General features: G+C 40.1%; 1 protein-coding gene across 1 annotated transcript in view; it reads right to left on the minus strand.

Moving 5' to 3' along the window:
• Window positions 1-11,868: 11,868 nt before the first annotated feature.
• STXBP4 (syntaxin binding protein 4) overlaps window positions 11,869-15,861 on the minus strand; it is a 153,239-nt gene continuing 149,246 nt past the window's right edge. Inside the window, exon 17 of the mRNA XM_047081003.1 lies at window positions 11,869-12,163. Coding sequence (XP_046936959.1) covers window positions 12,037-12,163 — 127 coding nt within the window. The 3' untranslated portion in view covers window positions 11,869-12,036. The remainder of the gene's footprint in view (window positions 12,164-15,861) is intronic.

Below are 15,861 nucleotides of genomic sequence, written 5' to 3' on the forward strand. Positions count from 1 at the left end.
GGCTGCAAGAAACCCTTTTTTTCTACACAGAATTAGGAGTACCTGCAAATGTACATCTCCCTCCTAGGCCTCCCATGCTTAACCAATGATGGATGGTGCAGGGGTACAAATACTACCTGTTCCCTGGCCTCTGACTTGTACAGCTGAGATAGGACTTACACCGTCTCCAGAGCTCATCTGTGGGAATGAGCCTAAGTGCCCTCCAGACCCTTAGAGTAAGTTTTGCTTGAATCACATCCTTGTGCGGTTTCCCCTTCTTGCTTTTGTGTTCATCCTATTTCTCTATTTCCCTACTGTTGTTTCTTCCTAATTCACAGAAATCTTCATCTCAGGAAAACTGATACTACAAGATGTCTTGCGGTTGCTGTTGGTCAGGCAACCATAATGATACAGCTGTCTTTGCCTGCCCATGCACAAACTTAGTTGTTTCTCCTATGGCATGAATGAACTGTTACACCTTTACTTTTCAGTGGATAAAGCATTTAAGGACTACTCTGAGGAAGGAATGTGCATCTTGACTGCTGTCAAAAAAGCTATGAAATCCTTTTGGAAACAAACAAACAAACAAACAAATAAAAAAAGCAGGTGCAAGCGTAAAAACTACAGAATAGATGTCAAAGATTGGGGAGAATATCCTAGAGACAGGAGTGGACCATTCCTTTAAGAAATGCTTTATTTTGGGGCACTCGGGTGGCTCAGTCAGGTAAGCATCTGACTTTGGCTCAGGTCCCGATCTCACAGTTTGTGAGTTTGAGCCCTGTGTCATGCTCTGTGCTGGTGGTGCAGAGCCTCCTTCGGATCCTCTGTCCCCTTCTGTCTGCCCCTCCCCTGCTCTCACTCTCTCTCTCTCTCTCAAAAATAAATTAATAAACATTAAACAAAAGGAATGCTTAATGAAAGTGGGTGGAACTGGAAGGTATTATGCTAAGTGAAATAAGTCAGGCAGAGAAAGACAGATACCATATGTTTTCTCTCATATGTGTATCTTGAGAAACTTAACAGAAGACCATGAGGGAGGAAAAGGGAAAAAAAGAGTTACAGAGAAGGAGGGAGGCAAACCATAAGAGACTCTTAAGGACTGAGAACAGACTGAGGGTTGATGGGGGGTGAGGGAGAGGGGAAAATGGGTGATGGGCATTGAGGAGGGCACTTGTTGGGATGAGCATTGGGTGTTGTATGGAAGCCAATTTGACAATAAATTATATTAAAAAAAAAAAGAAATGCTTCATTTTGATGGCACAGAGGATGTTATTGTGAAAAAACATGGATGACAACTCTTCTTCAAAAAAGAGATTCTACCTCATGCTGGTCAGAGTGGCTAAAATAAACAAATTAGGAGACTATAGATGCTGGCGAGGATGTGGAGAAACAGGAACCCTCTTGCACTGTTGGTGGGAATGCAAACTGGTGCAGCTGCTCTGGCAAATAGTGTGGAGGTTCCTCAAAAAATTAAACATAGAACTACCCTATGACCCATTAATAGCACTGCTAGGAATTTACCCAAGGGATACAGGAGTGCTGATGCATCGGGACACATGTACCCCAATGTTTATAGCAGCACTTTCAGCAATAGCCAAATTATGGAAAGAGCCTAAATGTCCATCAACTGATGAATGGATAAAGATGTGGTTTATATATACAATGGAATACTACTTGGCAACGAGAAAGAATGAAATCTTGCCATTTGCAGCAACGTGGATTGAACTGGAGGGTATTATACTGAGTGAAATAAGTCAGGCAGAAAAAGACAGATACCATATGTTTTCACTCATATGTGGATCTTGAGAAACTTAACAGAAGACCATGGGGGAGGAGAAGGGGAAAAAAAAAGTTACAGAGAGGGAGGGAGGCAAACCATAAGAGACTCTTAAATACAGAGAACAAACTGAGGGTTGATGGGGGAGTGGGGGAGTGGGGGAGGCAGGAAAATGGGTGACGGGCATTGAGGAGGGCACTTGCTGGGATGAGCACTGGGTGTTGTATGGAAGCCAATTTGACAATGAATTATATTAAAAAAACAAACAAACAGAAAAAAAAAAAACAAAAAAGAGATTCCAAAGAGCTCCATTTTGAATACAAAAAGTTTTACGAATATCACAGTTTATTTGTGTTTCATTTTCCTTTCTATATATACATAATAAAAGTCTATGTCCAAACAGGTCTTAGATTTACTTAAAGGGGCCATAAGACAAAAATTCAAAGTACTATGACATGTTTTGTTTTTTTTTTCAACGTTTATTTATTTTTGGGACAGAGAGAGACAGAGCATGAACGGGGGAGGGGCAGAGAGAGAGGGAGACACAGAATCGGAAACAGGCTCCAGGCTCTGAGCCATCAGCCCAGAGCCTGATGCGGGGCTCGAACTCACGGACCGCGAGATCGTGACCTGGCTGAAGTCGGACGCTTAACCGACTGCGCCACCCAGGCGCCCCACTATGACATGTTTTAAATGGCTCGCTTTTTTTTTTCCATTTTTCATGATACATAAAATAATGGCAAGTCTTATAATGGATGGAGTCTTAAATTTGGTGAAATGCTAGTCAAGAATATGCTACTCAAAACAGACAGAAGGAACATAATCAATGAACAACCTTGGCAACATTGAGAAAATGGAGATAACGTCAGACTTCTCATCTTCTATAATTCATAGTAAGAAACCCATTGGTGAGCAAGGACCCCCAGTGTGGTCATATTCTTGAAATTTAGTAGACTTTAGTCTATTTAATATTTCATATTCCTCCAAAGTGTGTACATGTGTGTATATGTGGTACATGTATGCACACAAGGTGTGTATACACACACACACACACACACACACACACACGCATATGCACACACCCTATTTCTTTCAGATTTTCCTTACATGGGGCACTTTTGCCATTGAGAGAAGTAATCCATGCATTTAATTTGGTGCCAGCTTTTTATTTTATTTATTTTTCGTGGGGATCACAAGGCTCTATATAACTCATGTGATCCCCACACAAAAATAAAACAGCTGGCATTAGATTAAATGCATTGTTTACTTGCCTGAATGGTAAAACTGCTTAGTATATAAATCTGCCTACAAACATCATTTCATGTCCCATTTCAGAGAAATACCTGACCTGGACTGTCTATATGCCAAGGTAAGTCTATTATCCACCCAATTTGTTTTGTCCTCTTGTTTTCCCTTCCTGTATTTTGCTGATGAAAGATGAATTTCTCCACTGTGAAACAGCAACAGTCATGCAGTTCTGGTGGGCTTAGTTATAGATGGGATATTTTCTGCACTTTCAGAGTACTGTGGCAACACATAGCTCCCTTGTGCCAAATCAATTCTTCAGCAACATAATTAATTAACCTCTAAGAACAGAAGTTTGAATGTTGTTGCCTTGAAATGCACTAACCTTGTATTTTGCTTTTAGGCTTTTTCTACTCTTCCATGCCAAAATCATTCTGTTGTGTTTTTTCAAAACCTTGGGCAAATCAACAATGTTTGAGTATGTGCTTTTATAATCCTTCCACTGTGGGATCATACTGTGAGTTTTATGGCCAGATTTGGGTAGAATACACTTCCTTCTTCAGCAAAACCCATTATATTGTCCCAACATTAGTTGAACTGGCTAGTGTAGACAGGCTTAAACTCCCACCTCACTTTCTTTTTCATTCACTTTGTCTTTCTCTGCTAGAAGCAGGAAACAGTTAAAAGAGTTTTTGAAAACAATAAATTACCTTAAAAACGTATTCTGTAGAGGTACCTGGGTGGTTCAGTTGGTTAAGCATCTGACTTCAGCTCAGGTCATGATCCCACAGTCTGTGAGTTTGAGCCCTGTGTCAGGGTCTATGCTGATAGCTCAGAGCCTGAAGTGTGCTTCAGATTATGTCTCCCTCTCTCTCTGTGCCCCCCCTCAAAAATAACATTAAAAAATGTATTCTGTAATTATTTATTGATTACCACTCTGTGTCTTGTGTGAGAGACAAAAAAATAACATACAGACTTTGACTTACAGGGCTCAGTCTAGGAGAGACATATGCTTCCCTTTAGTGCCCCAATTAATTGCAAAGGTAGTGTAATAAAGGCTTTATTAAAAGGTTTGCAGTAAGAGGGGGAGGGGGTGGGAATTTAGAGCATGACTCCTTCTAGCTAACCTTTTCACCCTCCAGGATTCTAGATAAAAACACCCGAAAGCATCAAATAGACAAATAAGAAATGACAGACTATTTGAGCCATTTTCTGTCTCTCCATTTCCCTCCCAATGATAATTGATTGACTCACCTAGCTGCTGGTGTTGAGTGGGACAGCTGCAGTGAGAGATAGCTGGCTTTAACCAGAGTTCTGGTTTTCCTTATGACATGGAGAGAAGAAGCAAAACAGAGTGGGTAGACTGAATGTCAAGCCTTTAAGACTCAGTAACCCAGCACACCAGGTAAAAATAAACAGTAAATAAATGTAGTAACCCAGTGCGTGTGTGGACAGACAGGTCAGCAACTCCTCTTGGGGTGGAAGTTCTTGGTGCACCATTCCCAAGTGGGAAGAGGGCTGGATGCATGTGGAAAAATGCAGAAGTGGCATCTGTAGAGTGCCAGTGCTGGGCATGGGGACGGCAGCAGGTGCCCAGATCTTCAAGGAAGAGATAAACAGAAAATGTGTGTTGAAGGGCAGGAAGCAATCTAAAGAGGAACTGAGGCTATAGAGATAGAAAGGATCTGGTAATGTTAGGTGCTAGGGAATTACTGAAGAGTGGCAAGGGGGTAATAGAATCAAATATGTGCTTCAGAAAGAGAATTCTGACAGAAATGTGGTGGGAAGATTGATGGGGACAGGTGTGGTAGACAGCCAGGAAGGTATATTGCCTATATTGCAGTTATCCAGGTAATAAGTGGGAAAGACCTAAAAAACAAATAGGCAGTGTTTGCTTGGAACACAGGAAAGGGAATATATTTAAGAAGCATTCTAGAAACAGTACCTGTTTTATTCTTTATCCCAAACTCACTGAGCATGTAAGTCACTACCTGAGCGGGCAGAGGCAGAGATAGGCCAAGAGTGTTACTCTAAAGGAGTTTCTTTCATGAGGAAGGAAATATCAGGAGTAGGCAATTAATGACCTTGGACAACACTAGTCTCCACCAGCTTGCAGTTCCCTCTGTTCTTTGGAGTTACTGCTAGACTCCAGGAGGTTTATCTAGTGCCAAGGCACTCTATGTTTAGATGGCTTGATGTCACAGTTCAAACTGGGTTTTGTTGAGAGGCCATGAATGCAAAAAGTCCTCACTCAGGTCCTGTGGGGCTTCCTGCTACTCCTGTGAACCTTTTTGGTTCATGGAAACCAATCTGATCTTCCACCTGGACCACACTGGGCTGGAGGAAGCTCACTAAAGTTGCCTAAGGTTCCATCTGCCTAAACACACCATGTGTTCATTTTCATCCTAGGTACAGTGAGGAATGGGTCTCCTGTGCTCTCAAAACTAACAAATATAATTGGGGTTTTGCTGCTCCTGGAAAGTGGCCCAGAAGTGGCCCCACTTTCTCTGAGTCCCACCAACAGTTTTGTTCTTTCTTCCCTCCTACAGCCATGGGAATTATTTCCTAGGTAGGGAGTAGCATTGCTCTTCCTCCTCATGTACACCCACAAACTTTTTATCTAAATCCAGTGCCCTAAGGAACCAGACTTCTGAAACTCAAAAGAGCCTGTGCTGACCTCATACCCCTTTCCTGAGGCAAGAACATTAAATGGTCTAGAAGTTCAAATATGTGATAAAGAAGAGAGAGAAAGAAAATAAATTCAAAAAGCTTTGGTTAATTTCAGTTGAATTTCCTTTGCATAAAATATAATCACACGGGGGCTAGGACCACATCTGTTTTGTGCCACATCCTTAGTACTTAGCAAAGTGTCTGACATCTAGTAGCACTCATTGTGCTACTAGAAATAAATACAATTGCATGAGAGTTAAACCCAGGACTAAGCCTTGGTTATGGATAGCTCATTACACATTCAATTTGGCAAGTATGTATCAAACACCTACTACGTGGCAGGCACTATGCAAGACCCTCCTGGATGGTGCTAGAGCCTTCCTACAGTGTGAACAAGACAGGTGAATCCCTGCCTTCATGGAGCTTACTCCCATTGTTAATAAGGAAGACAATAAACAACAGATCCTTACAAATTGATAAGTAATGGAGAAGAAATAAATAGGGTGAAGTAACAGAGGATAATTTAGTGATGGGGGAATGGGGATGGGGGGCGGTGAGAGCTGTTAATCTGATTGCATTTTCCCTCCAACCATCCTGACCCCTGAGAGTAAAAATCAAACTTAAGAAAAAAAAATTAACAAAAGTAGTAGTAATGTCAGTTCAATGTAAAGTCATATGAAGAAAGCAAGTACAGAATTTCATGCAATATCTACATCATTGTCACGCAGGCACACTAATACTACATGTGCATAGCTGTGGTTAAAACATCTTGGGCATTTTATTTCTCAAGTGAAGTTCCATGGGCATATTCTGTTTAAAGTTCATTTACAATGACATGCAATAGAGTATACAAGTTGTTTTAATGTTAGTTCAGTTCTTTCTCTTCTGTAGATTGTAAAATTCAAGTTTTTACATGCAATAGAGTATATAAGTTGTTTTAATGTTAGTTCAAAAATTACATGCAATAAGAGTATATAAGTTGTTTTAATGTTAGTTCAATTCTTTCTCTTCTGTAGATTGTACAATTCAAGTTTGTTAGCACTTGAAAAAGGTGTGGCTCACTTTAGTAGAGAAAATAAAAATGTCCTTTTACCCCCAGAAAAGGGACAATATTTTCTAATTTTGCAAACACTTGATGAAGGTATCACATGACTCTGTATTTTTACAGCTGCTCAGCATTTATTATTGGAGAGCCCCTTCTCACAGTATGTTTCTCTTTCATTTCTAGTCAAGGGGTGTTAATATTATTTTGTAGTTATTCAAATTTGAGAGAGTGATAAAGGGCCTCTCTTCAGGGGTTCTTACTAAACAAACCCCTGACTTCTTACTCCTTTAAGGAAAAATAAAAGGTTTTTGAGGAAAAAGGAAAGAAAGGAAAAAGGTGTTAGATTATGAGTTTCTTGGTTAGGCAATCAGAACTATTTAGTGTGGAAACTTCAAGACCTTGCATTTGCCTGGCATTTGGCAGGTACTGGGAAAATGGTCGCTGATTGAATTGGTTTGACAAGAGTCAGGGGATTACCCTCTTCCTTATACAGATGGAGAAACTGAGGCTCAAAGAACTTGTAGGTGTGTTTACATTGGGTTTCCCACTTTGCTAAGGGCTCTCACCTAAGTTAGCACATTAAAAAAATTTTGTTAATGTTTATTTATTTTTGAGAGAGAGAAAGAGAGCACGAGCAGGAGAGGGTCAGGGAGAGAGGGAGACACAGAATCTGAAGCAGGCTCCAGGCTCTGAGCTGTCAGCACAGACCTAATGTGGGGCTCAAACCCATGAACCGCGAGATCATGACCTGAGCTGAAGTCCTGCGCTTAACTGAGACACCCAGGCAACCCCCAAGTCAGCTCATTTAAAAGTGGGTCTGCACCATCATTATAGACAAGTAGGAAATGTCAGTAAAAAGATGAGAGTAGTGATGTGTTTGACAGTGAATTAGTCACTGCCAGACTCCTCTATATACAGCGAGGCATTCTCTGCTGCTAAGGGACAACTAAAATCTAATGATGAAAAAAATTCAGGTCCTTAGATAACAGTAAAAAGCGGATTACTCTTCTAAGGACAAAAACAACCAGAAAAGTTACTGGCAATCTTTGCACTAAAATAAGTCCCATCATATATAGAAAATAAACTCTCATATACTATTGGTGGTGGTGTAAATTGGTTCTATTTTAATGCAGGAGAATTTATGAATATTTACCAAAATTAAAATGAACAAATCTTTGATATAGCAATTTACTTTTATGAATGTATTCCCATTATAGTCCTATTGGCATAAGAGTGCATGCATATACGAAGAAAAGGATTTAGTGACTGTAAGGATGTTCACTGTGACATTGTTTGTAACAGAAGACAACTCAGAACAGCTTAAGTGTTCATCAAATAGACTGACGGCTGCAGAAATTACGAGTTATCTGGGTAGTGATATTTTATGCAGACATTTGAAATGGAACAATCTATGCATCGACATGAAAAAAAAAATGACCACAATAAATTACGTCAAAAGCAAGCTGCTTAACAGTATGATTAACTTTGAGTAAAAATACTCACCAAAGTATTCGTGATGGCTACTTCTGGAAAGCGAGATCAGTTTTGTTGTTGTTGTTGTTTACTTTATACAATTCCCTACTACTTGATTTTTCAATGGAACTCGATTACTTTTAAAATTCAAAAGTTAAAAACAGGCTGTTGCACTCTGGCCACCTGAGAAGCTTTTTAATTTTTAACCAAGAGTAAGAGGACCCAGGAAATGGTTATTTTGCCCTACTCTGCCTTGGTGCCTCACACTGTGTTTGGCACACCGTTGATGCTCTCTAAGTACTCTCAGAATAAAGGAGTAAGGATGACCGACCCTGGTCACTCTTTCATGAAGTGAGATGGAAGGACGTAAGAACATCAAGGTTTTCTAACCCTAGAATCTGAGCCAGTGGGTCAACAGAGAAGTTTATCACATTAATAGGATTGATTTATATTAAGGAAAAACTGGTTGTATAAACATCAACTCACTAAAAAACAGTCTGATCGTTCTATTTGCATTGGATAAGGATTCTTAATGAGTCTCCACCATGTTTCTTTGTCTCTTGGGCATTTATCTGTTGGCTTGGAGGTCATAAAGAGGAAGGAATCTCAGACGGAGCTCAACAGTCCAGCCGATTCAGACCCTGAACGTCCTCAGTACTATTCCCATAATAAGGAGCTCAGATTGAACACTTCCTGAGTCAGTGCTTTCACTTCCCACAGGGTAATTCTTTCCACTATCAGAAAGTTCCTTGTTGCACTGAACTGGAATCTGCTCCTTTGAAAAACTGACTCACGGACCCTACCTCTACCCCCAGTGTCACATACAATGGATCTAAACAGCTCTGCAGAGTGGTTTAAGAGAGTGGCTGTGCCAGATCTGCCTTGGACCCTGGCTTCCACATGTAGGTGTTGTGTGACCCCCTAGGCAAAGACTGGCAACTCTCTCTAACCTTCAATCTCTTCTTTACAAAATGGAGGTTATAGTTTCTTCCTCACGGGGTTGTTTTAGGAAGATAATGAAATAATCTATGCAAACTACCCATCACAATGTGTAGTACAAAATGCTCAACAAATAATATCCTTACAATTTCCAAAGACCTTTACCATGAGGTATTCCATGAGGAAGCAAGGAAGAAAGTGGCACAAACCAGCAAAGTTAACATATAAGGTGTCTGTCGGTAAAATGCATGCCTGAGGACCTTGATCTCAAGTGACTCCTCTGTGTTTTCTTCACTTAGGAACAAATTAGAAAAAACACTCCCAGTAGGGGGAGGGAAATTTCATACCATTAATTTAGCAACAAAAAGTCTGTATACTTTGACAATTATAGACACTAACTTATAAAAGTAACTTCAGGTGTTTGAGAATCTCACTCACCTCTGGGGGACACAAGGAAAGAGCTCCCTCGAGGGCTTCTCTCAAAACTTGTCTCCCTGAAGCTTGCTCATATTCACACAGCTGTCAGGAGAAGCATGAGCTTTCTTCAGCCATTCTGAAACTTTTCTTGGGGCTAATGACTACCTATCCACCTGGATTTGACTTTACGTTATTATTCAAGACGTAAATTATAAATCCTATATATATTCACAACGTAGACCTATATTTACAACATACATCTATCTATATTACGCGCCGTATGAAATTTAGTAGAGTAGGAGGCTTTAGGATCTAGGTCCTGTCTTGACCTGGCCACTGACTCACTGTGTGAACTCTTAGGATCTCAATTTACTTATCTATACAATGGCTACAATTGAGGAATCTTATGCTATCTTCTAAGGATCTGTAGGTTTGCACAGCCATGCTGGGGGCTGCTTTAATTGGGCTACAGGCTACTCTCATTTCAAGCAGAGTAACAATATTAAAAAAAAACAACAACAAAAAACCTGTTACATATCTTGGGATTCTGCTTGAAAGCCCATTTGAAAAATGAGTCTTTTTCCCCAAAAGATGTTTGGAAAAAAAAAAAAATCTCCAAATCACATGATCCCCAAGGCTGGGTTCCTTTTTCCTGTTTGTATTTCAGAGGTGGAGAGGGAATGAGGAGGAAGGGGTTGGGAAGAAGAGGCCACTGTAACAAACAGTAATTTCTCAGTCTTACCAGGCATGGTTAAGAACAGGGTATTCTGATCACTTAATGATTCTTACTCACTTTCTTCCTAAGTATATTACCTAACGGTATCAGGACATTGGATATGAACAAATCCCTTTTTATCATTCAGTTGGTACCTAACACCCGGGACATTTAAAATGACTTTGTCCTCACTCTGCCCCAATTCCTAGCCCCAGGTTTAAATCACTAAAAAGAAAATCTTTAGCACTCCAAGTCAATGGCTCAGTCCTTCCAGGAGCTGTCTTGTGGCATCCTTACAACAAAATAACAGAAGATGGAAAGTGTAATCAGTTTGGGAGGTGACATTAGCAGTCATGAGGTCAGTCTTGAACTCACAGCAGGAGAGTTCGTGGATGTGTCCAGATAGCAGAGGAGATTCCGGGTGCCCCACTTCTCATTAACTCCCTGCAAATGTTCCCTCTGGCAGGGCAGACCCCTGATGTAAACCAGTCCCTTTACTTTAGAAAAATGTGAGCTGCTGAAAGAAGCCTGTTGAAAGGGCATCACAGAGCTGCACCCTGACTTGGTGAATATTTGGGGGTATGGGAGGTGGAAGGGTTTATAGGAGAATAGTGGGGTTATGTGGGGGCAACATCCGACTGAAGAGGTACCTCTTGAATCTCTGTGGCCACTGGAGTGCACAGCTGTGGAGCTCAGCTGTATCAACAGAGCCACTGTGGCCTGCGTGTTGGGCTGTGACCTCCCTCTGCAGGGACAGTGGGGTGCAGGAGAAAAGGGGCTCGACGTGGAATCAGAAGACTCAGGTGTGGATCTCAGCTCTAGGACAAGGTGCTTCATTTCTCTGAACCGCTATTTCCCTAACTGAAAAACAAGAATAAAAATACCCACTGGATCTGCCTTACGGGCATGTTGAACAAAACAGGGTCTGAAGAGCATTTTGTAAGTTAGAGAGCCCCACAAATACGTAAACTGCATTCAGTAGCCAATGAGATAGTTGTCCAAATGTGATCCTTAAGAAACCCCCAAAAGCTTGCTCAGAGCACTTTCCCAAAATACTAATATAAAAGGTTAGTCACATCAAATAAATGAAGTGCTTCACTGTGTTCACATAATTTTCCGGTAAGTCTTAATTAAAAAAACCCGTTGTATCGGATACTCTATAAAGAACTATATATAAAATTACAAATCAAGTTGTATATGAAAAATTATACATATGATAAAATCTATATATGATTTCAAAAAATACAACTAGATTATTCTTAAAGGACTACTGTAGTGGCAACTGATCTTGTAAGTGTACACACTTATATCAAAAAGTTTTACCATACCATATGCTCTCACTCATATGTAGAATTTAAGAAACAAACCAAACAAACAAAGAAAAAAAGAGAAAAACAAAAAAGCAGACTCTTAAATACAGAGAACAAGATGGTAGTTGCTGGGGGGAGGCGGGTAGGAGAATGGATGAAATAAAAGGGATTAAAGAGTACAGTTATCATGATGAGCACGGAGTAACGCACAGAATTGCTGAATCACTATACTGTACACCTGAAACTGATAGAACACTATATGTGAATTACACTTCAATTAAATAAAAAAAATGCTCATCACAGTCCAAAAAAAAAAAAAAAAGAAAGTCTTACAAAAGTAGACTAAACCCAGAGTCTCCATTTTAGAACTTCAATAAGTAGTGTGTGCTTTACTCCTATTTTAGACCATTGCATGTTGGAGTCATCCATGTAGACTGAGAAGTTAGAGACCTTGGAGCTCTGTTTCCTACAGAAGACCATCAACTCTTCGATCAGGAAGTTCTCTGGAACAGTCCTCTTCATTTTCCTCTGAGCAAGACAGGTTCAGTGCACTCATCACGGGATGGATCCAGGATGTCGTCTGTGTTACGTGACTTGAAAAGAACAAGGAATGCAATTACAATCTGAAAGATTGTCCTTCTACCCATCCATGCAAGTACTGATCCCAGTGACACCGCGTCCACCCTACTGTAGCCCCTGGTCATGGGAAGCAGTTGCAACTCGATCCAATCATTTTGAAAAGTCTTGGATATGTTTTAAGGTTCAACAAAACCTATTTGTTTCTTTATTCTTTGGTAGAAAGGAATGTAGGAGAATGCATCATCTTTGACAACTTGTTCTCCCTTACCCGACATTCAGTCAGCAAATCCTGGGATTCTCTTGCTGAAGCATCTGTGGAATCTTTTACTCCCCCACTCTTCCAGGGCTATACTCTGGGTCACTGAAACAGCTTGTCTCTCTGCCTCTGTTTCTACTTCTTTTCTAATTCAATCTCCTCTAGCCAAGAGATTTTTCTAAATGACAAATCTTACGCTGTTGCTTACCTGCTAAAAATTCAGTGCCAACCAATGCCTTCTGGATCAAATACCTACTCCATGGTATGAAATACCTTGATTTTTTTTTTTTTTTTACCTGCTTCAATAATACTTTTTTTTTTCTGCTACAGTCTTCCTCCCTCCCATCTTGTTTATCTAGTTAACTTAGACTAATTCTAAAGAACCAAATTTTCCTAGGGGCGCCTGGGTGGTTCAGTTGGTTGGACATCTGACTTCAGCTCAGGTCATGACCTCACAGTTCATGGGTTAAAGCCCCACACTGGGCTCTGTGCTGACAGCTCAGAGCCTGGAGCCCGCTTTGAATTCTTTGTCTCCCTCTCTCTCTGCCCCTCCCCTGCTTGCACTGTGTCTCTGTCTCTCTCTCTCTCAAAAATAAACGAATAGACTCAAAAAAAAAAAACAACAAAAAAACCCAAATCTCCCTCAAAATTCCTCCAATCTGTGTTCCTGATCTTATCTCTTATTACACTGTATTTTAAGTGTCTGTTTATTTTCAGGCCTTCTTACTGCATATGAAGTTCCATCAGGGCAGGAGCTATGTTTCCTATGCCTGAATTTATATGGTGCCTAACACGTGCTCAGAATGAATGACTAGGCATTTCAGGGAAGAACACAAGCAGAGGTGAGGAAGGATGTACAACAGGTACAGGGTTTGTTCAGGGAGCGGTGAAACAACATTACAAAGTGTGTCTCTACCTGCTGGATGGTGTTTCTCAGACCTGGTTTCCAACCCTCAGCCTTTGGCCGAATGAATCTCCTGTATCCACCACTATCTGCCCAGCTCCTGAGTGTGGACAGGCAGCTTCTGGAATTAGGATGATCTGTTTCTTCCTCCTGGACACTCTTTCTACCACTGGCTTACCCTACTGCCCTCATCCATTTAGATCAGTCTCCCCCGACTCCTATCCCACCCAAACTCAACCTCGGAAGCAGTACCATGTCTTAGATCAAGTCCATCTGAGGGCTGGCACTTAAAATGATCAAATAAGATGGGGGGGGGGTGTCTAAAAATATATTCTACACGACAAAATAGCATTTCCAAGGTATGTTAAAACGGTTTTTAATTACTGTTATGTGAAGAAGATAATTCCATGGTCAAATAAGTTTGAGATACACTAGGTTAAACAGAGCTAAAGTTTCTTAACTGAAGGGCTTCCCTAAACCTTAAATATATTAACATGTTCTATGCCTCTCCAACAGTATGTGGTATTACTCAAGCTAACGTGCCCCTGTTAGCACATGTGGGACCAGTGTTCCATAGAGCATAATTTGAGAGCTATCACATAAATGCACGGACTTTATTGGCTGATGACGGCAATAACTGAAAATGTTGGACTTACTACAAACAGGCAGTTTCATCGTCAGTGATGTTTTTGACCCTAAGTCCTAAATTCTCTGCATATATCCCAAAACAAATTGTTCAACTCCTCAGTTTGAATATTAAAATTCACTTTTCCACGGAAGATCGCTGATAGTTTCATGACGGCATAAACAAATTTAAGTTGCTTTGAGAATCAAGGTGAAGGTGGCAAGGCCCAAACATCTGCATCATTTCAAAAGCTCAGAGTGTGGTTAAGTGGTACAAAGACTCATTATTCTCTTGACAGTAATCCACATCACTGTTATCTCTTTAAAACGGTTTAATGGAATTTCTTATTATAGTGACTAAACTTACTGAAGCATTAGATTATGCACAGGTTAACTTCATTTCCAGGCCTTTGGGGTTGGGGGAAGCTGCAAGTCTGCCCAAGTTGAAAGTGGCTTTAAAGAAATACTAATGAGTGTAACATAAGAGGGCCAGGATGCCGCCACAAGGTAAAATGAGGACACGTCATTCTGTAAAAAGCACCTGTTTAAAACTAAAAGGAAAAACTTGATGAGACAATTTTGCTAATTTTAAAAATCTTGGTATATTTACTTTGATGTGATGATGCACATTTGTAATATGTTAGTCTGAAGAAGAGACTAAATTATTATAAATCCTCCCTCCCCAGTAATGTCCCGTAATTAGGAAGTGTGGGAAGGAGGGAAAACAGGAACAACCACCTGAGGAATGATTTCAGGTGCACACTCTCCTATTAAACTTTCTGAAAAATAATATTCTCATGCTTCAACATTATAACTACCTATAAATGGACATTCCATTAAACTTATCACTTAGATGAAGCAAAGGCAAAATGTCTAAGGAAAAAAAATGTAGTTATAGACTCTGAATGATGACTATTAGAAAGTTCCCCTAGAAAGTGATCTTTGCCAGGAAACTTCATCGGGCACTTTTACAGGAACAAGTCTACATCTGAACTTTTTCCAAATCCAAAAGTAACATCCTAAAATACTAACTGATTTAAGCTTATGTTCACAATACACTTCTCCATATATGTTTAAAAAAACACACACCCAAACACCAAACATGCAATTACAAAGGGTACTCACTGGAAAAAAACAAAACAGCCAACAAAGGGATAAGGTTTCTATACTTCAAGTACACCTAGGCCTTGTGTACAAACATTCAGACTAATGCTTCTAAAACTCAGGTAATGCAATAAAGTGCCTGGCAAAGAGTTGATATTCAATAAAAGATCATGGCTAGTTTTGTTTTGTTTTTTGATAATTAGAACTTTGTGATTATTGCAAGAAAAACTTGGAACTCTTCCTATAATGCTGGAACGGGGCCATCTGTGTGTATACCATTCAATTTTATGTCCTAGTGAGCATAGTGACTAAAGAGCTTTGACATAATCAGTATGAAGAGATAATCCCAGATTTACTGGCTTGGAGAATATTCTAGTATTAGAGATATTTCCTCTCTGATTTGTGTGCTTGGTAATTCAACTGAGAAGAGACAGACCAAATCAGCCCTGTTGAGTCTGTTTAATTAATAAAGACCCCATGGTTCATACAGTGAGATGGTGCTACTTAGTATGAAAAATTTAAAGGTCTGGAGAATAAATGAGGCTGACTATGGAACGTAAAAATCTTCCATTTGAACACACACTACCTCTGGCAAATGTTCCTGCAGGGAGTGCATCTGACCTGATTTGGGGAGCAATCAACAGCAGTTCAGATATATCGGAAAATCCAAAAAGCATAATACCACTTGCCTCTGAGTGATTGCCAAATCTGTTGGTGGAAAACAGGAATATTTGATCTAGGAAGAGGACAGTGTTGTGGGGTTTTATTTTTCTTTTATAATATTAGTAAATTGAAAGACATATTTTAGAACTTATAAAAAAAAC

This window comes from Lynx rufus, unplaced genomic scaffold (assembly GCF_022079265.1).
Source record: "Lynx rufus isolate CCGP_SWC_20201006 ecotype Redwood Valley unplaced genomic scaffold, mLynRuf1.p SCAF_18, whole genome shotgun sequence".
NCBI lineage: Eukaryota > Metazoa > Chordata > Mammalia > Carnivora > Felidae > Lynx > Lynx rufus.